Source organism: Vitis riparia, chromosome 3 (assembly GCF_004353265.1).
Source record: "Vitis riparia cultivar Riparia Gloire de Montpellier isolate 1030 chromosome 3, EGFV_Vit.rip_1.0, whole genome shotgun sequence".
Taxonomy (NCBI): domain Eukaryota; kingdom Viridiplantae; phylum Streptophyta; class Magnoliopsida; order Vitales; family Vitaceae; genus Vitis; species Vitis riparia.
The window spans coordinates 7,767,665-7,792,084 of NC_048433.1; the positions used below are offsets into that span (position 1 = coordinate 7,767,665).

The 24,420-nt window shown below is 35.9% G+C and overlaps 2 protein-coding genes and 1 pseudogene across 2 annotated transcripts; all 3 read right to left on the reverse strand.

Moving 5' to 3' along the window:
* Positions 1-543: 543 nt before the first annotated feature.
* LOC117911667 (L-type lectin-domain containing receptor kinase IX.1-like) lies at positions 544-2,574 on the reverse strand. Its single transcript, XM_034826071.1, has one exon. It carries the CDS (start codon positions 2,572-2,574, stop codon positions 544-546), a length of 2,031 nt encoding a protein of 676 aa, XP_034681962.1.
* A 1,685-nt stretch (positions 2,575-4,259) lies between these two features.
* Positions 4,260-13,350, reverse strand: LOC117911668 (annotated as a pseudogene).
* Positions 13,351-20,795: 7,445 nt separating this feature from the next.
* Positions 20,796-23,300, reverse strand: LOC117911714 (eugenol synthase 1-like). The gene is made up of 5 exons (XM_034826111.1): positions 22,987-23,300; positions 22,775-22,909; positions 21,661-21,892; positions 21,362-21,565; positions 20,796-21,238 (listed from the first exon to the last, which is right to left on the reverse strand). The coding sequence occupies exons 1-5, from the start codon at positions 23,173-23,175 to the stop codon at positions 21,039-21,041; spliced, it is 960 nt and encodes a 319-aa protein (XP_034682002.1). The 5' UTR covers positions 23,176-23,300; the 3' UTR covers positions 20,796-21,038.
* Positions 23,301-24,420: the final 1,120 nt, after the last annotated feature.

The window sequence follows — 24,420 nt, forward strand, 5'->3', positions numbered from 1 at the left end:
GAGAGAGAGAGAGAGAGAGAAGAGAGAGAGAGAGAGAGAGAGAGAGAGAGAGAGAGAGAGAGAGAGAGAGAGAGAGAGAGAGAGAGAGAGAGATTTGCTAACAGCGAACAGCAGACCCGTGAAAACAAGCTTGCACTGACGTTATATTGTTCCTATCTATTTCCTATAATATCCATTTAAACTCTGGAAATTTGAAGTCTATTCTATGTCTAATCAAGCTGGAGTCTTAATGAATCAAGTTTCTTCCACTACTAATTCAAAACTCAATTCATTAAATTCAGATCAGCTAACCAACCATTGCCAACCATGCAAAACTAATATAGACTTTCATATCCCCAAAAGTTGCCCAAAATGATTTTCTTTATGTATATAAACAAAGTTGAACAAGATGTCAAATACATAGAGAACTGGAATCATATAGAATGACAATTGCAAATATATAACAAACTTAGAAGCATAGAGGCGGTGCTTCCAACCCAATTAGAGTGTGTGCAAAAGGCATGTGGATGGAGTAGAGGTTGAACTCGGAGATTCAAAGAGCTTTCATGATGAGGTTGTGCTATTTGAGAAGTTGGAATACTGGGTGTGGCTCCTCTCAGAAATGGGCGCGCCACACGATATTGTTTGTAGCACTTGAGGAGAACAATACATTGGCACAGGCATTTTTAAAGGAAGAAGAGGCAGTGAAGCTTCAGAATTAAGGACATTAATTGCTTGCCTTATTGATGGTCGAAGATTGCAGTCTGGGTGAGCACACCAAAGCCCAACAATCATCAATCGTTCCATTTGTTCTTCATCAAAATCATCCGATAGTCTTGGATCAGCGGCATCAACAAGCTTTCCTACTCCATAGAGGTCCCACACCCATTCTACCAATCTGATCTGCTTCTCTTTAGCTTTTGGTTCCACAGGTCTTCTCCCACAGCAGATTTCTAAGGCAACAATCCCAAAACTATAGACATCAGTTTCCTTGCTGGCCTTGCCTGTCAGGAGACATTCAGGAGCCATGTACCCCATGGTTCCAGCTAAAACTGTGGTTTGTGACCCTTTGCTATGATCAACAAGCCTGGCTAGTCCAAAATCTCCAAGCTTGGCCTTGAAATCAGAGTCCAACATCACATTACTTGATTTGATATCCCTATGTACCACACATTGTTCCCATTCTTCATGTAGGTAGAGCAACGAGGAGGCCAAGCCAAGAGCAATTTTATACCTCATTGCCCATGTTAGCGGGGTTTTTTCGTCCAAAAGACAGGAGCTTAAGTTACCATTTGGCATGAGCTCATATACCAATAGGAGCTCTCTTTTTTTATGGCACCAGCCCATGAGCTGCACCAAGTTTCGATGCCTCAATCGACTGATGATCTTCACTTCAGATGCATACTCCTTTATCCCTTGTTTGGACCCCCTCGATACTCTCTTAACTGCAACGTAAGTGTTCAGTTCCCTCAAGAAGCCTCTATAGACCCCACCGAACCCTCCCTCTCCAAGCTTTTCCTCCTCTGCAAAGTTACTGGTTGCAAGAGCCAATTCATCAAAGGAAAACTTCCTAGGTCCAGTACCCTTCTCAAAGTCTTCGTCCATGGCTATGTCAGAGTCAGTACCATCTTCTTCTCCCCCACTATTCCTCTTCTTCCGCAAGTGATGCCCAACCAATCCCAACCCACACACCACAAGAAATGAACAAACACTGAATCCCACCACAAATCCTGTTTTCTTTCCATCACCTGGTTCTACAGGGTTGGGAGGTTGCAAAGTTGAACTGAAATTCCACGAGAAAACGTTGTTTATCTGGAATAATTTTCCTGTTGCGCCTGAGAAGCCAATAGTAACGAATTCTGGCAAGTATTCCCTCAGATCAACTTTGTAGGAGAGGCTTTGGGAGGTAGTTTTATCGTCCATTAACTCAGTAATTAGAACAACACTCAGATTTTGTGAACTAGAAGTATAACGGATGGAAACATGATTTAGCTTTCCTTCCTTTATATTGCTGGACCAGTTCACTGTTTTGACAGATATTATGGAGTTAATATCAATTCCAACATGATCACTCACCGGATCCCTTTTTCCCGTGTTCGAAAATGTATCAAACTCCACTGCGACAAAACGAATTGCAGTTGTATTTGTCACGTTATCCTTCGTGAGACCAAGGTTTTCTCCCGACACATATAAAGGCAATTGGGTGCCGTTAAGGAAGAAGGTGAGGCCATCAGCATATGTACTGTTGTGAAGTGAATCAATGACAAAGGAGAAGTTGGTAGTGAAATCAGTTAGATTTCTGGAGTTATGATCCCAGAGACACAACTGCTCTTTATATATGGCTCGACCCCAACTAGAATCCATTGATTTGTCCTTCTTGTTTCTGGTCAGTTCGATGCCATCATCAGAAGAATATCGAGCGTCTCCTTCAAAGGAAATTTGACCATTATTTGGTTCAAAGGTGGTGAAGTTGAAGGACAATGAAGTTGCAGAAGGGAATATTAGGAAGAAGAAAGTGGAAATCATGAAGCAAAGATGAAAGAAGAGAAGTTTGTGAGATTGGGTGGGGGTAATTCCAGCGTTGCAAGCATCCATGGCCAAGTACAGAGGCCTGCTGATGGACTTCTAATAAAAGACATAACTTGCAGGCGCTGCACCAAGCTTTACTGGGTCCTCGTTTGCAAAATTTATCTAAGGGACGGCAAAGACTTCAAAGTCATATTCTAATAGGTCGCGTTAGTGGGGAACAAAAAGTATATATTTTGTTACCTGCCTTCATTTCTTCCTCTGGCTCCGAGCAAAATAATTATTATATGTTAGGTGGTGATAGATGACGGAAATAATAATAATAACAATAATTGTTATCATAATAATAATATTAATAAGATGAATGAATACATCTATATATACGTCAAGATGGGAGTAAGGTTGATGATCCCTATGCAAACCACACTAAAATACAGTACGCAATGAACAATATTGCAGATTTTAAGTTCACATAAATAAAATTCCTTTAATCTAAATACTGAGCATAGAATTTTAAAATAGGAGGATTTGAAATTTAGAGTTTAAAAACATTTTTTAAATAAAATTGAACTAAAATATTCTAATCGGAATAACGTTTCCTTTTTGCCTTGAAGGAAGATTTAAATATGACTATTGAGTGAAGCCAATTATGTTTTCCTCATTATGGTATATTATGCAATTAATCGATAGAAATATTGACCTCTATTTAATGATGTGCTAAAAAAATTTTAAATAGAAACAATTTAAAGTTTAAGAAACCTTTAAGTTGGGAACAAAATATCTAAAAAGAACAACTAAAATATGAGGTTTAAGAACTTAAATTTTTGGGAGAATTTTCCTTCTTATGTTTAAGGACATCTATTTATTAGATAACATGTTATAGTAATAACCACATCGCAAAAACTTTTAGGTAATATTTTTGCATTGGGGAGGGTGCATCGAACTCTCTCCAAAATGATCCTATTTCTTGTTTATTGTCTATTTTTCCCAATTGTTGAGCAATCCTTCCAAAGAGAAAACTCCAAACAAGGCTTTATTGTTTATTTAATTTTTATTTTTATTGTCGTTTTTTGAAAAATGATGAGCAATTCCTCCAAAGATAAAACTTTAAATAGAGCTTTCTTGTTTATTTATTTTTAATTTTTTGACAAATGGTGAGCAATTCCTGAGAAAAAAAAAAACTTCAAATAGAGCTTTCTTGTTTATTTATTTTTAATTTTTTGACAAATGGTGAGCAATTCCTGAGAAAAAAAAAAAACTTCAAATAGAGCTTTCTTGGCATCTCTTGGGTCAAAGGAATGGAAGACCTTGAGTCTATCTCTCTCTCTCTATAGAGAGAGAGAGAGAGAGAGAGAGAGAGAGAGAGATTTGCTAACAATGAACAGCAGACCCATGAAAACAAGCTTGCACTAACGTTATATTGTTCCTACCTATTTCCTATAAGATCCATTTAAACTCTGGAAATTTAAAGTCTATTCTATGTGTAATCAAGCTGGAGTCTTAATGAATCAAGTTTCTTCCACTAATTTAAAACTCAATTCATTAAATTCAGATCAGCTAACCAACCATTGCCAACCATGCATGCAAAGCTAGTATAGACTTTCATATCCCCGGAAATTGCCCAAAATGATTTTCTTTATATATAAAACAAAGTTGAACAAGATATCAAATACATAGAGAACTGGAATCATATACGATGACAATTCCAAATATATAACAAACTCAAAAGCATAGAGGCGGTGCTTCCAACCCAATTAGCGTGTGTGCAAAAGGGATGCGGCTGGAGTAAAGGTTGAACTAGGAGATTCAAAGAGCTTTGATGATGAGGTTGTGCTATTTGAGAAGTTGGAAAACTAGGTGTGGCTGCTCTCAGAAATGGTGGGGCCACACGATATTGTTTGTAGCACTGGAGGAGAATAATACATTGGCACAGGCATTTTTAAAGGAAGAAGAGGCAGTGAAGCTTCAGAATTAAGGACATTAATTGCTTGCCTTATTGATGGTCGAAGATTGCAATCTGGGTGAGCACACCAAAGCCCAACAATCATCAATCGTTCCATTTGTTCTTCATCAAAATCGTCCGATAGTCTTGGATCAGCGGCATCAACAAGCTTTCCTACTCCATAGAGGTCCCAGACCCATTCTACCAATCTGATCTGCTTCTCTTTAGCTTTTGGTTCCACAGGTCTTCTCCCACAGCAGATTTCTAAGGCAACAATCCCAAAACTATAGACATCAGTTTCCTTGCTGGCCTTGCCTGTCAGGGGACATTCAGGAGCCATGTACCCCATGGTTCCAGCTAAAACTGTGGTCTGTGACCCTTTGCCATGATCAACGAGCCTGGCTAGTCCAAAATCTCCAAGCTTAGCGTTGAAATCTGAGTCCAACATCACATTACTCGATTTGATATCCCTATGTACCACACATTGTTCCCATTCTTCATGTAGGTAGAGCAACGAAGAGGCTAACCCAAGAGCAATTTTATACCTCACTGCCCATGTTAGCAGGGTTTTTTCGTCCAAAAGACGGGAGCTTAAGTTGCCATTTGGCATGAGCTTATAAACCAATAGGAGCTCTCTTTTTTTATGGCACCAGCCCATAAGCTGCACCAAGTTTCGATGCCTCAATCAACTGATGATCTTCACTTCAGATGCATACTCCTTCATCCCTTGTTTGGACCCCCTTGATACTCTCTTAACTGCAACATAAGAGTTCAGTTCCCTCAAGAAGCCTCTATAGACCCCACTGAACCCTCCCTCTGAAGGGAATTAAGCAGAATTCCCAACCTATGAGAAACAAAAATAGAGAAAACACACGCTAAAGAAAAACAATCACACGCACAAGACAATATTTACGTGGTTCGGCAATTTGCCTACGTCCACGGAGTTGCAGGGATATCAATATTATCAGGGAAGAAAACAGAGTACTACATATGGCTACAATATTCTCTCTATATATAACACAGTGTGGACCCTCACCCGATCCACTTGGATGGCGCGACTTGCTATCTCTTTTTTTAAAAAGAAGTGTGGAATGGAATGGAAAAGTGGTTTTCGAGTTTTGAAAAATCCGTCCCCGATGAGGAACGGTTTTGTTTGGAGTCGCCACTTACTTCTTATTTTTATTTTTTTAAAGGGGAAAAATTAAGTAAAAACAAAAACCCCTGATGACTCCAGTATCGAAAAAGCGGTCTACAAAACTTGAGTTTGGGTCCGGGGATCAGGTTACCTATTGGGAAGGTACCTCATGTGAGGTAGCACCCCTCTAGGCCCGAAACTCGGTTTCTACTATTGAATTGGGCATGTGGGAGTATATGGGTCAAGGATCAAATAGCCTCTTAGGCTAATCATAGACAACACGAATCACACAAACCTACTCAATATCTAGCATGCATAGGCAGTCAATAAATCAACAAATGGCATACCTAAGGTCCCTAGCCATGCGCTGCAGAAAAGATCAGTCAATAAGCATCAATGCACAACAAGCATCGCAATCCAAATGCTATGTGGGCATACTAACACAAAATCCAACAATCAAACACATACATGTGGTCCCTAGCCAAGCGCTGCATAAATGATTAGCCAATAAGAATAAATACTCAACAAGCATGCATGGCAATCACATGTCAAAACATCAATCACTAGATACCAAGGCCCACAAATGAGCTCAAACCATGGGTCAACATACGTACCTTGGGTCCCTAGCCAAGCGCTGCAATGAGGGGTTAGTCAACACGTGGCAAGCATTTTTTAAACAAACATCAAAATGTGCCCAAGCCAAACATTCACAATAAACCCCCCCGACCTTCCTAGCCAATAATACCCTTAACTCATAGGTGGGCCCGCATTAATTCAAACCAAATCTAGATTCAGACCCTAAAGGTGGCCTACAAGTGCCTTGGAGCCTAAGTGCCCAAACCATAACAAAAATGGGGGTCAAAACATGCTGAAACTGGAACTACCTAGCAGAACCGGTTGAACCAGTTCCCAACTGGCTCAACTGGTTGAGAAAAATCTGAAACTTTACCAAAATATTCCTCAGAGAATAAAGAATCCAACAAAACAAATAGCACTCAATTCCAAGCCCAGATGAAGGAGAACCGACCAAAACAATGCAAATCATTTATAAAACAGGGCTGCCACCAAGCCACCTGTTGAACCGGTTCCCAACTGGTTCCGATTGAGAAAAAATTTTAAACTTTACCAGAATATTCCTCAGGGAATAAGGAATGCAAAAAAATAAATGACACTCAATTCCGAGCCCGGATGAGGGAGAACCAGCCGAAACAATGCGATGTGTTCCATAAAAGGCCAAACCCGAGCCACCCAAAATGCATTGTTTTCTTTAAAATTCGCCACTTAAGCCAATGCTTTAGTAGATGAAATTTTTCCATAAGCCTTTAGCATGCATGCCTAAAAGGGCAAGGCCACAAATGAAAGGGCCTACTTCCCAAAAAAATTAACCATATTTCCTACAATCAAAGGAAATGAACACTATGTCCCCTCCCTTGCCAAATCTAGGACCAATGAGGCCCCAATGGCTGAATGATGAGCACAGTGGCTTAGCCAATATGCCATAACCTCTAATCCTAATTGAAAAACTGAAATGGTCTACCCCAAATTCCAAACAAAACAGTCTAAAGAGACTTTTTCTCAAATCAAAACTAAAGGGAATGGTTCCCTAAACTAAGGTGCAAGCCCCTTTTTGGTATTTTGGAACCTAGCATGAAAGCCCAATGGCAACCCAAAAAAAAAAAAAACATTGATTGCACTTCCAAACCTGAAACCAATAACGCAGCAAGGACCTTACTTGAATACCACAAGCAGAATGCAAATTCCACCCTCACTATGCAACCAAACAATGGAGTCCTTACCCCAAACATACATGCAACCAAGATCCCAAAGAATGCCATTTAATGAGCACAAAAGCCTTGCCTTCATAAGCAATCAGATATGACCAAAGCTTTAAACAGTTGCCTTATAAGCCATTAGGACTAGTAATTCTCTTTCCACATTCAAGCTTAAAACAAACGAATGCATCAAATAGTCAACCAATGCCCCCTTTTTATTTGCAAACTACTAAGGTCAAGGCCTCAGGGGCCAATATAAAAAAAACTAAAGTTGGACAGCCTTTGAAACCCAACCAATGATCAGTTAGCTAAGAAAACCACACACAAGTAACAGCAGAAGAAAATAATAGCAGAAAAAAAGAAATAAAAAAAATAAAGGAAAAAACAGAGGATCTCCAATAGCAACCAAATCACACAAGAGATTAGTTTAATTTTAAAACCCAGAACCTTACCCACAAATGGGCACCAAAACCCCAAAGGTCCTCTAGATGCAATGACAAGGGGAACCACGAAGGCCTTATGAAGGAAGCAAAACAAACCTAAATCGAGTTGCTAATGAGAGAAATACTTGCTTTGTTCACTAAACAAATCATACCATACATGGGAGCTTAGGCATGCAATAACGAAAATGCAAGGATCCCAACCTTATCTTTCATATACCTCCAATGACCGTTTCGAATGCTAAAAACAATAACAGACTCACTCTCAGTTGAATCAGACATGCATAGTCTCAAACAACTTACAAACTTGACCCAAAGACTAATCAGCAAAGACCCTCATTTTCTTGTCTAAACAGATTATTACAACAAACCTCATAAATAAAGAGAATATAAAATAGCATAAAGCAAGATCAAAGAGTTACCTATGCATGCGTTGAAGATGCCGAGGTAGAAATGAAGTCACTAGGGTAGCAAACGTCCAAGTTCCGCTTCCAGAAATCAAGGCCTTCCCCTTCAACAGCACGAACAAGAAACTACTCCCTCTATAACCAAAAAATATCTCAAAACCTCCATCTCCTTCACTCTTTTCTCTGTTTCTTTTTTCTATTTTTTTTCATCTCTTCTTTCTTTTCCTTTCTCTCCCAACACACAGAACTTTCTCAGGTCTAGAACTCTTTCCCCACTCTCTCTCTTTTTTTTAAGCTCTCACCCTCTTCTCCTTTGGCTTTCACCGTTTTGACAGAGTTTCTTCCTAGAATCCAGAGAGAAGTCTCCCTCTTCTTCCCTTCTTTTGGCTTTTATATCAGACCCCTTTGTTCCTCCAGCTTCCATTCATTTTCCCATGCATTCAGCTCTGGAAAACAGCCCTTCAACCTCGAAACCACACTCCCCAATAACTCTCCTCACCAATTCTCCATGCAAACTAACTCCTTTAAGTTTTCAACTTGCTTCACCTCCAATGATCCATATTGATTCATGGTGGGCTGAAAGAAACCTAAACCAAGGCCCAAAATGGACCCACAATATAGCCCAAGCCGATCTGGAGCTTATGGGCCCAAGCCATGTAGGAATTGGGCTTCAAAATCATCAAAACCAGTCCATACAAGCTATCTTGATGAACCGGTTGAACCGGACGCCAACCAGTTGAACCGGTTGAGAAAAATTATGAACTTTTTACAGAAGGTTCCCTGAAGAATAAGGAGTCCATGAAAAAAAATGGTGCGCGATTCCGATTCGGATGAGGGAGATATGGCCAAAACAAGCCCGAGTGCTCCGAAATTTGGACTTGCTCCCATGCATTCTACCTAAACTGAAACTTTGGGGACCGATCTATTCGGTTGAGAAAAATTATGAAATTTTGATATAATTTTCCCTGAAGAATAAGGAGTCAATGAAAAAAAATGGTACATGATTCCAAGGTCGGATGAGGGAGATATGGCCAAAACAAGCCCGAGTGCTCCGAATTCGGACTTGCTCCCATGCATTCTGCCTAAACTGAAACTTTGGGGACCGGTCTAGCCGGTTGAGAAAAATTATGAAATTTTTACAAAATTTTCCCTGAAGAATAAGGAGTCCATGAAAAAAAAATGGTACACAATTCTGAGTTCGTATGAGGGAGATATGGACAAAACAAGCCCAAGTGCTTCGAATTCGGACTTGCTCCCATGCATTTTGCCTAAACTGAAACTTTGGGGATTGGTCGAGCCGGTTGAGAAAAATTATGAAATTTTGACATAATTTTTCGTGAAAAATAAGGAGTCTATAAAAAAAATGGTGTGCAATTCCGAGTTCGGATGAGGGAGATATGGCCAAAATAGGCCCAAGTGCTCCGAGCTCAAACACACTCCGATAAACTCCAACTGAGCTAAAACTTTGGGATGGCCCCACTTCCTTCCTATGGCATGATGCCAACAACTAGGAAAATGGCCACGATGGCACTCCACAATGAACCATACTCGCACCATAATGAACCACATACGAACCTAAACAAGGCTAAAAAAAATCGACTAAGCTAAAAAGGAGGCCCTAGTGGTGCCATATGAAAACATGGGTGCATGTGACACTCATAGGATAAATGCAAGTGTCAAGGGACAAAATTGAGGGTCTACACACAGCAACCATACCACACTAAAAAACCCTAATTACAAAAAGCGGTTCCATAATGGGCTAAACGGGCCTATCGGCCCAAGCCTTCGCTCCATGGACTAAGCCTCAGTAAATCTCCCATTAAAAAACCACGCAATATTATTCGAGTCGAGTCGTCAAATCGGATCAAACAAAACTAGGCTCCACAAAGCCTAACAAATCTCCCACTTGGAGACTAGTTCAATCACCAACATCAAACCGTTATCCTCCAAGAAACAATCTCTCATCCCTATAACTCATTCTCTTGTCCTCAAACTAGAAGACCAATTGAAGTTGCGCATAGCTTCAACTTTTCAATAGTGACACCCTTAGTCAACATGTCTGTCGGGTTCTTAGATCCACAAATCTTCTCAAGTATTACCAGTTTATCTTCAACAAGGTAACAGATAAAGTGGTATTTTGTTTGTATATGCTTCGACTTTAAATGAAAAGCCGAATTTTTGGTAAGAAAAATTGCACTCTGATTGTCACTGTGTAGAATGCCCATCTCCTGCTTCTTACCCAATTCATCTAAGAAACCATGTAGCCAAATCATCTCCTTTCCAGCTTCAGTTGCTACAACATACTCAGCTTCTGTAGTAGACAAAGTAACAATCTTCTGTAGATTTGAAGCCCATGATATAATTGTACCACCAAGAGTAAAAACAAACCCAGTAGTACTCTTTCTACTATCAATATCACCAACAAAATCAGCATTTACATAACCCTGTAGTTTCAAACTTGCACCTGTGAAGCAGAGACATGTATCTAATGAACCCTTTAGATATCTTAGAATCCACTTGACTGCCTCCCAATGCTGCTTTCCAGGCCTACTCATGAATCTGCTCATGACTCCCACTGCATGTGCAATGTCTGGCCTTGTACACACCATAACATACATCAAGCTGCCAATAGCTGAGGCATAGGGCACCTTGCTCATATGGTCCATTTCTTCTTTTGTTTTCGGTGGCTGTTCTTTGCTTAGTTTGAAATGACTACCCAAGGGTGTGCTCATTGGTTTAGCTTCATTCAAGTTGAACCTGCTAAGAACTTTCTTCACATACTCTGACTATGAAAGCTTCAATGTACCATTAGCCTTGTCTCTAATGATTCTCATACCAAGGATTTGCTTTGCAGCTCCCAAATCCTTCATTGCAAACCGTTTGGACAATTGCTTTTTCAAATTATTAATCTTCTCAATGCCAGACCCTGCAATAAGCATATCATCCACATACAACAGTAATATGATGTAAGAATTTTCAAAAGACTTAACATAGCAATAGTGATCAGCTTCACATCTCTTGAACCCAATTTTATGCATTAAACTGTCAAACTTCTTGTACCACTGTCTAGGAGCTTGTTTAAGGCCATGCAAGCTCTTTCTCGGTTTGCAGAATAGATTCTCTTGTCCCTAAACAATGAACCCTTCTAGCTGAATCATGTAAAGGTCTTCCTCCAAGTCACCATGAAGGAATGCTGTCTTCACATCTAACTGCTCAAGATGTAAGTTTTCTACAGCCACCATTCCCAGTACAAGTCTGATTGTTGACATCTTCGCAATTGGAGAAAATATCTCTGTGTAGTCAATGCCCTCCTTCTGCTAGAACCCTTTAACAACTAATATGGCCTTGTAACATTTGCTACCATCATGCTCATTCTTTATTCTGTATACCCACTTGTTGTGCAATGCCTTCTTTCCTACTAGCAATTCAGTCAGTTCCTATGTTTGATTCCCCAACAAGGAATCCATCTCACGCTTCATGGCTAACTCTCATTTGCTTGAATTCTCATCTTGCAAGGCTTCATCATAACACTCTGGCTCACCACCATCAGTCAACAGGAGATAATTTAAAACAGGTGAATAACGTTGTGGAGGTCTAATGTTCCTAGAAGATTTGCGAACTTCAGCTACAGGTGTACTCAGATCTACCTGTGAATTTACATTCTCCTTATCTTCTTCACCCCCTTTTTGGACAGTACTTTCAGTCAATTCATCTAAGTTGACAAACTCAAATTTCTTTTGATCTATCTCTGTAACATCTGACACTACAGTTGACCCGTCCTTGTACATAACATGTTCATTAAATATCACATTTCTACTTCTGATGATTTTCATGTTTTGTTCATCCTAAAACCTATAGTCAAATTTCTCATCACCATAGCCAATGAAAAAGCATATTTTAGACTTTGCATCAAGTTCACTACGAGAATCAGAATCAATATGAACATAAGAAACACAACCAAAAACTTTTAAATGTGAAAACTTTACCTCTTTACCGCTCCAAACCTCCTCAGGAAGTCTAAACTCCATGGAAACTGATGGTCCTCGGTTTATCAGGTAAGTTGCAGTGCTAACAGCATCAGCCCAAAAAAATTTTGGTAGTCCAACATGCAACCTCATACTTCTAGCACTCTCACTAAGAGTTCTATTCATGCGCTCAGCCACACCATTCTACTGTGGTGTCCTAGGAATGGTCTTCTCCATCCTAATTCCTTGTGCAGCACAATATTCATCGAACCCTCCATCTATGTACTCTCATCCATTATCTGACCTCAAACATTTTACTTTCAAACCTGTTTTTGTCTCAACCATGGCCTTCCACTTCTTAAAAGTTTCAACCATGGTTTGACTATTTGACCCTTGCAGCTTACGTTCTTGGTCTTCCCATTGGAACTCCATGGTCATTTTCTACCAATTACACATCACCAGCCCAAGTTGTTCAAGCCATTGTACTCCTAGCACGAGATCAAGTCCTATAAGGGGTAGAAAGTGGAGGGTTAATGTGAAGGGAATACCCTGAAGGATAACCCATATGTGTTCAAACCCTTCCTAACACTTGATATTGCTACCATTAACCACTCGAATGACAAGCAGTCCATCAGAATAACTGATAGCTGAAGTATCTTCACCATTTTAGCACTATGGAAGTTGTGCGTGGATCCCCTATCAATAAGCACCTCTAATTCGTGATGGCTAATTTGAGCCTTAATCCGCATGGTACGAGGGATGGACCAACCGGTGAGCGCGTGTAAAGAAATTTCTGGTTCAATCAGATCCGCATGTTGGTTCTCTATCGAATTTTCATCCACAACTTCTTCACACATAATTTCATTGGTTTTGGTGTGGCCCTCCAGCAATAGCAGTTGAGGTCCTTGGCATCTATGTCCTACAGTAAACTTGTCATTACAATTAAAACAAAGTCTTTGTGCATGTCTTCGTTGCATCTCATCCCAAGTTAATCTCTTTATAGGTGAAGCTTTTGTTGGTGTTGGTAGAGCTGGGAGGGTGCGAGTAGGTAGTGGTGGGCGTGAGATCCTTCTTTGTCTCTGGAGTTGTTCATCCTTCATGCGAGCTAAGCTTATTGCCTCCTTCAAGGTTTTAGTCTTAAACATACGAATTGCTTCTGAAATTTCGGACCGCAAACCACCCATGAACGATCCTACGAGCGCCTTCTATGACCAATCGTGAACCCAATTACCTAGTCTCTCGAATTCTTTTTGGTAATCACGAAGAGATCCGACTTGTCGAACTTTGGATAGGGCTTCATCAAAATCTTCACTCTTTGTGGGACCAAAATGAGCCCACAGTTCCTTCTTAAATGATTCCCATGTAACCAAGCGACCTTCTTCCCAGTAAGCTCGACGCAACCATTGCCACCATTGGTTGGCTTCTCCTTCAAGGTGGAACGATGCTAGAGATACCTTTTGGTTGTCTATCGTGCCTTGAAATTCAAAGAATTGAGCTACTCGATTAAACCATTCAGTCGGATCATCTTCGAAGTATCTCAGAAATTCTAACTTTACCATTTTGGAAGAGAAAACCTGTCTGTCGTCATCATTCTTCTCACGGTACGAACAGGAGGATTCTTCTCGCCAATTATTGTTGTTGTTGTTTCTTGAGGGTTCTTTAGTTGAAAGCAAAGCCTTGGATAGCTTGTTGATGGTTTCCTCCAAATGGTTCAGCTTATCAGTTACGCCTAACTCCAGTCGTTGCATTCCATCTTGAACTCCACTGAGTCCAACCTCCAAAGCCTCAATCCTCTCTTTGTTATACGCCATTGTAACGAAGCTCTGATACCACTGATAAGTCCCAGTCAAAGATTCGTGTACTACAATAATTGATTACAAGTATTCTCATCGGGTGAGAACGGACCACACAAGGAAATTGGGTTAAAAAATGTCATATCCTTTATTGATGTCCATGAGCAATAAATACAAATCAATCTAACAAACTTTTAGCATGTCGCTGAAACTGAAAGTCCTTCACACCATAATGAAATAAATTCAAATAATAAAAAATAACAATAGCGAAAGTGAAAATCAATGCAACAACTTTTATTCTTCTACCACTACTTATGACTCTTTCCAGCACGTGGTTGTTAATCCTTCTTAATTCCTTGTCATAAGAGAATAGCAACTTGACTATGAAATGATCCCACAACCACTTGAATGCGTACATGTCTTCATGCATGATATTTTGGATTTCTTTTGATGGCACGTTGCGAACGTTGTGGACCATTCAAAGTCTTATCATTACCTTTCAATTAGACTTCTGTCTATTTGTCAAACGGGTAAGAAGAATATTAAGCTGATGGTTTTTTTTTCCTTACCTTTATGGTTGAATATGTTAAGCGATAACCATTGTTGGTATACTTCCTTGTGTACTTGCAATTATTTTGAAAGTTCAATTAGTAAGAACAGAAAATAAATTAAACAAAGTGTAGACCCTCAATTTTGTCCCTTTAGCACATGTCTTTAAGTTCACTTCGAGTGCTCCACAATAGTTCCTTGGTGGCCTATTGCTACTCATACTACTTACATTTTTTTTTAACCACCTTGGAGACTCTAATTAAGAGATTTATCTAACCCCATTGTGACCCTTGGCAACCCTAATCTAGACTTAGACACTGTCTTAAACATCCTATGCACCTTCTAGCCTACACACACTCACTTTAGGTCACTTAACACTTCACCTAGATTTGCTTAGATACCTTTTTTATTACCCTAGGCACTTTTTAGGCTCATCTAGGTTCACCTAGGCCTACTTAGATTCACCTAGACACCTTCCAACTTGCACACATTCACCTTAGGTCACTTAAGCACTTTTTCATAAATAAGTCACTTGGACGCTTCTTTTGGCATAGTTCACTTGGGCACGTTCTTGATTTTATTTTTTCAAGATTAGATGAGTATTGGCTTGACTATATATTGCATGAAACAAATTTTATTTATTTTATTATTATTATTATTATTTTATATATTTTTTAGGGTTTGAGTTTGATATTTAAATTATTATAATCCGTTGCATTAATTTAATTTCTTGATTTTTTTTTCTAATTGCATACGTCTAATATTTATTTTTATACCCTTATCAATTTATTTATTTATTTACTTGCTTATTTATTCATTCTTTAATTCCATGAGTTGACATCTTAAATTTTTGTGGCTATGTGATTTGATTTTCTATTTTATTTTATTCTATTTCCAATTACATGATTTCTTATTTCAACTTTACTTTTAATTTTGCATGAGACTTGGAGTCATTAAGGAGAGGAGATCACGACCAAATAGGAAAACTTGGAAGGAATCTAGGCTACATATAGAAAGTGGATAGATCAAGGCTTTAAGAAGGAATCCGGGCTGGATAGAGAAAGTGGGCAGATCATGGCTTTGAGAAGGAATCCGGGCTGCCACTTGGAGGATACACAACACGCACTCCATATGAAGGGGCAAGATATGGCAGCTGCATGATGAATTAGTAGAAGGATAACCCATGCAAGAATTTTCATTCGTACATAGGAGAACACCACGTACCCACATGGAAGGATAATGCTGCCAGTCTACAATCTCCATGGGCTGCAGCTTGATTCTCCAAACACAGCAGCCACACATTCTAAAAGCAATAAGCACCATTTAATCTCCACCACCCATATTCAAGAATGATAGGCACCATGGGATTTCTTTTTCTCCATCACATATGGAATGGCTGGTGACTTGGAGAGCATAAAAGGCACGCACAACCTGCTTGTAGGGGACACGCATCGGATGGATTTTTTAAATCTTCATGCACAATAGGCATAAAAAACCATGGCTGCCACTTTCCAAAAATAATCACCATGCAGCCACACGATTTTAAGGAATTTTTTTTGAGATGACACATACAAATTTTGGAGAGTTGCAGAAGACTTCGGACGAGGATTGGGCTGCCACTTGGACGCATCAAGAGAGGATTTTTTTTCTTTCACTTCACAGGTTAGTTTTCAATATAGAATTTTTATTTAGCCTAGATTTTTTTTAAAATTTTAATTCAATAGTTTGATTAATTCTTTGTGATAAAGTTTATATTATTTTCTTCTTAAATCCCAAATTAGTTTAGTTTTAATTTAATTTTTAGTTTAAGTGTGTTAGTGATTTTAATTCATTAGTTTAAATAATCATGTCAAATAAAGTTTGTGTTTTTAATTCCAATTAGTTTGATTTTAATTTGTTTTTAGTTTAAGTGCATTTGTTGATCTTAATTCTTTAGTTTAAATAATCATGTCAAATAAAGTTTGTGTTTTTAATTCCAATTAGTTTGATTTTAATTTGTTTTTAGTTTAAGTGCATCTGTTGATCTTGATTCTTTAGTTCAAATAATCGTGTCAAATAAGGTTTGTATTTTTTTTTATTCTTGTTAGTTTAGTCTTAATTTGTTTTTAGTTTAAACACATTTACTGATCTTAATTCATTAGTTTAAATAATCGTGTCAAATAAAGTTTGTGTTTAATTAATCCTAGTTGGCTTGGTTTTAATGTTTTTAGCTTAAATGTATTTGTTGATTTTAATTCATCAGTTTAAATAATCTTATTAGATAAAGCTTAATTTCAATTTAGTTTAATTTTAATTTATTCTATAATTTGAATGCGTTTATAATTTTAATTCAATTATTTTATTAATCCTCTTAGATGAATTCCATATTTCTAATTCCGATTTTAGTTTAGTTTTAATTTGCTGATTTATTTATTTGTTTTAGTTTAAATATATTTGCAATTCCAATTGGATAGTTTAACCAATCTTATTAGATAATGTTGATGTTTTTAATTCTAATTTAATCTAGTATTAATTATTCTTTTAGTTCGAATGTGTTTATGCGATTTTGATTTCGTTAATTTTGATTTTAATCCATTTATATCCAATTTCGTAGTTGATTATAATTTTAGTTAATTAATTTAGTTAATCATGTATTATTATTTCATCTTCTAAGTATGGTAATTTTAATTTTGATCCATCAATATTCAGTTTTTAGAGTTTTGGTCAATTAATTTAGTTAATCACATGTTATTATTTTCATATTTTGAGTATGACATATTTTGGTTTTGATCTATTAATATTTAGTTCGAGTTTTTAGGAATTTTGGATAGTCAATCTAGTTAATTGCATGTTATTGTTTTCATATTTTCAAGATTGCTAAACTTCGGTTTTTGATTTATCATACTTTGTCAGAGTGTTAATTTATTTTAATCGATCCCATGCTATTATCTCTATATGTTAAGTTTGTTGGCTTTAATCCTTGATTGGTTTTTATCCTAATTTATGTGTTTTCTTGAAATCTAGATGTTAGTCTTGGACAATATTTTTGTTAGTTTGTTTGATTAGGAAGTCATTAGTTTGTTGTCTTAGTGATTGTTGGCCAAATCTTTTTTTTTTTTTTTTTTTTGAAGGCCACTGGAAACCCATGAAGGTTGGCCCCACTCTCATCAGTTTAATTGACATGATTTTCAAAATCTTTATTTTGTGATCTTTGTTTCCTTTTGTTTTGATTGGTATTTTGTTTTCTATGTTTTGTTATTTTAAAAATTAATTTCTTTTATTTTAAAACAAAATACTTTTCTCAAAAGATCCCTTTAAAAATCTATTTCAAAAACTCATTTAGAGTCCTCAAGATCAAAATCTCTTTTTTAAAATAATATGCAACCATTTCTTGATCGTTTTGCATCTTTCTTGGTTTTTAATGAAAATTTTGGTTTCGAACAAAACACAAATCAGAGCTTGTGGTCCCAAATAAATGGGATAATTCTAGGCTAAATTCGTGTATATCAATTGGGGAATTGGTGAAACCCCTACATAAGAAAATCTTTTCAAAACTTATTTTTTCTACCACCCTTGCTATTTGTTATAATTATATCTATCTATTTTTTTAGAAATTGTATACAAGATGTGTGTGATACTTGATTATTTCGTATATTCTGAATCATTTTTTTCTATGCTAATTAGACATGCATGCTAGGATTTCTTATTTTATTATTTATTATCTAACCCTCCATGTCCCGAGGAAGCGTATTATGAATTATCTATGCTATCCAGGTACATCCCCTAACACCCACTTTCTGAATTCTGTAAATATGATTGTCATTATGAACTATGTCTATGTTTGATAGTGCTTGGGTGTCATGATATTTGTTATATTGTTCGATCATTTATGATAAAGTGCATGCTGGGTGATATACTATTTAAACTAACCTTTGATGTTTAATGATAGCGCTTGAGAAGAGGTCCGGGTGCGCATCCTAACTCTCCTTTATTGTGATTTGATCTTGTTTGTCATGCTATATTTTTGGAATCATCTTAGTCAACCAAGCTATCCTCCTAAAGGTACCTTCCCAATAAGTAACCTGGTCCCCGGATTCAGACTCGGGTATTTCAAGGACACACTTTTTCCAAAAATTATGGAGTCACTTTTTTTTAGGGTTTTATTTCTTGTTTTATTTTCCCTTTAAAATAAAATAAAATAAGTGGCGACTCCAACTTTTCCAAAAATTAATTTTTCACAAATAAAAGCTAGTCTCGCTGATTAAGTGGAGACGCACGTGAAAAATGCGGGTCCACACAAAGATTTGGAAATTGATGTAGAACCCTACCCTGGAACTTGGCCATCGACATACCACGGTTGCCAATTGCTGTCTATGGAAATATTGAGAGATTTTATCCATTACTCAGTGCCCACATGTGGGATAGCCATATCCTGATCACCACTGAAGGGAACAGAAAAAATAATGTTTGATGAATGAAGTTAGAAACTTAGAAAATTCATCTTTGGTTTATACTTTAATTAATGAAGCTATGTATGATGCAATTTTGATAAAAGTAGCCAATTAAGTTATGTCATGTGTCATGGTTATGCATTTACTATATAAACGTATTTAGTTTTAAGGTTTGGGAGTTCCAAATCTTGAAGTTTTGAGTTTGAAGAAGAAAACAATAGGTTTGGTTAGTTTCTCATTTTTAAAAATTTTTCTTTTTTTATATTTGATTTTACTTTATTGATTCAATATATTGCTCATCATTTTTTTATGAATTTTGTACATGAAAAACACACCCATAAGAGGTTGAAGGCTTTCTTTAGGGTGTGAAATATGATATTTTAGGTTTAGGACTAATGAGGAATAATGAATAAATAAAAACTTGAAAATGAATCTAACCAAGGTTTGGGTAAAAGAAATAAGATGAATAAACCCTCTAAGCAATTTGAATTAGGTTAATGCATAGTGAAAGTTTATAGAGGTACTAGTGATTTTTGGTGTCTTTTGATGACTAGTTAATTCAAGTTATTTTATCATTACCCTCCCTAAAGCTGAATCTACAAAAAGAGTAAGATCTTACACATTGTTATTCAACCTTGAATCAATTCATTCACTTTATAGTAATTAAGGATCTTAAATAAATGAAAAATTAGATTTTAGATGCAATTTTGAGTTGTAGAACTCAAGTTGATTGTAAATGACCATAGACCCTAAACACCTTAAGGCCACCCTTAATTGAAAACTGTTACTTTCTGTAAGTCTCAAGATGGAAAAGGAATTATGAAAATCACTTGCTAATATTTTTAATTAATTTTTTAGTTTATTCCATATTCCATAATCATTCTTTTCATAATTTTAGGCTAGAATTGAAATTGTGAAATCACTTTAAGCTAGTATCAACAGTATTCATAAGTTGATCTCTAAGTATGATACCTGAAGGACTACAAAGCAATCATAACTTTATCTCCGATTTTGCTTTAATATAGTTTTCTAGTATTATGAGTTTATTATTTAAGTTTCAAATTATTTTTAAAAATTACTAAACTTATTAATGAATTCAATGTATTAAGTCTTGTTTAATTTGAAGTTTCTTTGTTTGGTGAAAAAAATTAGAAAACAGTAATTCGATGTGAAAAGAAACAATAGAGTTATTTTATATCAATTTTTATCCATAAATTTCTAGTATTGATTGGATCATTATTTGAGTTTTAAGTTATTTTAAAAAATTACTAGATTCATTTATGAATCCAACACATTAAGTCTTGTTTAATTTGGAGTTCATTTGCCTAATGAAAAGAAAATTGAAAAATAATGATTCTATGTGAAAGAGAAACACTAAAGTCATTCTAAACTGGTTTTTTCATAAATTTTTGGTATTGATTGATTCACTATTTGAGTTTTAAGTTATTTTTAAATATTATTAGTCTCATTAATGAATAACGCATTAACTTTGCCGTAGAAGGAGCCCAAATAGGAAAACCACTAATTTGGCATAAGTCCCAAGGAGATAGATCTTTTCTGGGCCAAAGCTGGTGCTTATTGAAGTGTGAACAACAAGCATCAATGTGATGATCATGAAATACCGAGATGACGTTCTTTCTCAAGGGTCAATAAAACTAATGTTAGCAAGCATTTTTCTAGTCGGAGTGATCATTGTTTAATTAACAGTCAGTGCTTTCTCCACCATCGTTGATCAATTAGAATTGCAGAGAGAGCTTTCAGATGCCAAAGAAACCTCCTTGGGTTGTGTTTCATGAGGCAGGATGGAGAAATCACCGGTTATATTATTGCAAAGATGCTTTAACCAAACTGAGAAAATTGTTCAAGCCATGGAAAGAAAGTTTTTTTGAAAATATCAGCATTACAAAAATATAGATGGATACATAAAGATTGATCATTGCAAACCATATACTTCACTGCAATTCCTTGAAATTAAAACAGTCATTTTTCTCCGCTTGATTACAGAAAGATCTGTAACCCTATCCTCACTTCTTTTTTTGATAAAAAGAAGAAGAAGAAGAAGAAGAAACTTGCCACACTTGTTCTTGGGAAACACCAACCTCATTCGAAGGCAGCATTACGAGGGCTGGGGGGATTTGTGAGAAAAATATCGAGGAGCTGATCAACGGTATGATAGTTAATATCAGGATATAGTTTTGAAACCTCGATATCATCTTCCCCTATTTCGAAATTCATTAGAACCCCTTTTACGAATATACTATGAAGGATGGCCACCGGTATGTTTTGCGGATTTGGCAGGGCTGAAAAAGTAACAAAGAAAGAAAAGCTTGAAGTTGGTTATCAAAATGTAAATAGATTCTGAATTTCCAAATTAAGTAAAGAATTAATGATGTATTAATTGATTAAGAATTTGAATTTCTTACTCTCAGATAGCTTCACAACCTCTTCCTCTGAGACATGAACTCTCTTGAAGCTTCTACCGGTCTTCTTCTCCCAAAGAGCGATCAATTCGAGCTGCGAAATAATGTTTTTGGGGGGCCGAAAAATGACTATCCGATTGCAGGCTGTGGGATCATTTGCCACCTTGATTGTATAAAGAGCAATGTCTTCTTCATAATTTAACACCGCTGTAAATAACATTAGAAATTGTGTATGTCATGCAAAGATGAGTATATACATGCTTTATACTTTATTTGAAATAGAGGTTTCCTTTAGGACATACCCTGGGCTTCACCACTGCCATAGACGGTAATACTATCGTTTGAATGGTCATGTGGATGGAGCAAGTAATTCATAAAGTATGCACCAAAGCAGTTAGCAGACACAAATGTGTAAGAAATCCCGGCAGCTTCAATGGCTCTTCTGATAATCCTCTTCTTATCAAGGACTTCTTGGAATGGGGGAAGAACAGTCACCCTATCCTCCTCAACTCCAAAATCAGATGGAAGGAACCTCTAATGAAAATAACTAAGTATAAGAATAGCTCAAATTTTAATTAAGCTATCAGATAAATGTGACATCAGTGTAGACCTCAGTGTCAATCTCGTCTGATATCCTATTGCACTCATAATTTTAGATAATGAAATTATATATATATATATATATATATATAGAGAGAGAGAGAGAGAGAGAGAGAGAGAGAGAGAAAATATATTAATAATATCATGTGGGGCTAAAACTAAACATGATCTAACCAATATGTAGAACGCTAGTAAGCTATCTTCAACTTGTAACTTGTAACTTATCATTTGGGTTTCATTACGGTATGAAATCGGTAACTATATGAGACCAAACATAACATATATACTATGTATATTTGCATCCATCTTATGTCTTATTATCTTATACCTCTTTCACTTTTTTTTTTTTGTATTGAACTCCTTTTTTTATTTATATTTTGTCTTATTTATTTATGTTGTTATACAATAACAAGAATAGACAATAAAAAAAATCAGAATAAGAACATATAAATTTACATTAAAAAAAACCATATACATGAAAAACCACAGGTAGAAGAAAAGAAAATCTACTATATCAAAATATTGGTATAAGAGAGGAGAGTTATAAACGAGACTATAGTAGAAACATAATCATCATAACCTTAAAAATATACAACATCACCCGATCCCTCCGCTACCACCATAAACCCCACAAAAAATCTCAAAATTATAATTGCAGGTTTTAATTTCTATAAAAGCTGCATTTTCAAACCAACTAAAAATAAGAGCTGATTTGAGCAATAATTTCAAAACATGCCTAAAACCGATATATATATATATATATTATGAGCCAATTTGAATCAAACTTCTAAAGTGAAGGGTTGGATCGATGAATACCTTTGTTGTGCCCGCAACTTTGATGGCATCTATAATTTTGAGTTGGTCAAGAACTTGGGGATATGCAAGGGCTAAGATGACCACATCTACTTGTTGAATCACCCACACAAGCTTCTCATGCTCATCCAGTTCTCCCTGTTGCAACAGGATACTGATCACCGCAGGAAGTAAGAAAAGAAACTAAGACGAAAAAGAGGGAAAAAAGGTATTACTTGGACAATGTTGACGTCCATGGATTGGAACTCTTTGAGAAGTTCTATCTTGGAGGGATGTGTTTGTGGAGTCATAGGCCTAGAATAAACGTACGTTGGATGACCCATCTTAACGCTGGCCTTAACCATATATCTACCAATATAACCTGTACCACCAAATATGAGAATTCTACTTAACATACTCTCCATTGCTTTCCCACTACTTCTTTGTTGCTCTCCACCTCCCACCTCTCTATTGCTGATCTATTTATAGAAGAAAAAAATAATCCCTTCTGGTTTTAAGACGAAGGAAATGAACAATACATAAGAAAAGACCAAGAAGGTATCGACGAAAGAGAGCTCGTTGTAAATTCAAAAAGATGGACCCATTCGTCCCATGGAGCTAAATGACTTTTAATAAAGTAGGACTTTCATAAGTCTGAAATGGTGCCAAACAAGCTCGACCTTGGTGTCTAATGACCATGGTTTGAAATGTCGAAATTTTTCGGCGAAATATCATCGATATTTCGATTATCGGAGCAGATCAACACGATATTCCACACCGATTATCAATGGGCAATTTTGCCTAAATATCCTCATTTATGCCGGGAAAAATCCCTATATTTTTGGTGGTCAAATCTTGGTGCCTGCTATTCACCCCCAAAATTTCAAATTGTTTACATTCTATGTTGTTTGGGGGATTGAGTTTAAGCTTGGTTACCACTAGGCCAAGTTCACACTTATTAATATATATTAATAATAAATTTGTTAAAGTTCATTATTCAAAAATTAATTAATTAATTTTAATTATTTTACTTTAAATTTAATTAATGTATAAAAACCATCATTATAATTTTCTTAACAAATATTTTTTAATATCATTTATATGATAATTAAATATAAAATATAAATATTAAAAAATTATATATGCATCACCATTTATTTTATATTATTAAATACATTTGAATTAAATAAATTATAATTTTAATATTAAATGTATCATCATTTATCTTATTGATTCTATTTTAAAAAATTATCATAAGTTCACTTTTAAATTTTTTATATTTATCCTTTTAATTTTATTTAATTTTGAATGTTTTTTATTTTAAAATATTAAAAATATAAATTTATTCAAAAAATACTAAAATATAATAATAATAATAATAATAATAATAATAACAACGTAAGTTCTAATATTTTATAAATTAAAATTAATTTGATTAGATAAATAATAAATTATTAAGATCGATTTATCCTTGTTGATATTTTTCTATTTGATAATTTCTATGTCAATTACAATTAAAAAATAACTTTAACATGTGTATGTTTATTTATTTTATTTTATTTTTAAAATTTTTTTTTAAATATTTATATGAATTTTGAATAATTTTCGTCTATCGATATTTTTATCAAAATATCCATCGAATTTATCTTATATTTTCAATATGTCCGTAA

Coding starts and splice junctions, on each gene's coding strand:
- LOC117911667 (XM_034826071.1), bottom strand. CDS start 2,574: ATGGATGCTTGCAACGCTGGAATTACCCCCACCCAATCTCACAAACTT.
- LOC117911714 (XM_034826111.1), bottom strand. CDS start 23,175: ATGGAGAGTATGTTAAGTAGAATTCTCATATTTGGTGGTACAGGTTAT. Junction 21,893..22,774: donor AAGTTGCGGGCACAACAAAG/GTATTCATCGAT, acceptor TATTTTCATTAG/AGGTTCCTTCCATCTGATTT. Junction 21,239..21,361: donor GGTTGTGAAGCTATCTGAGA/GTAAGAAATTCA, acceptor TTACTTTTTCAG/CCCTGCCAAATCCGCAAAAC.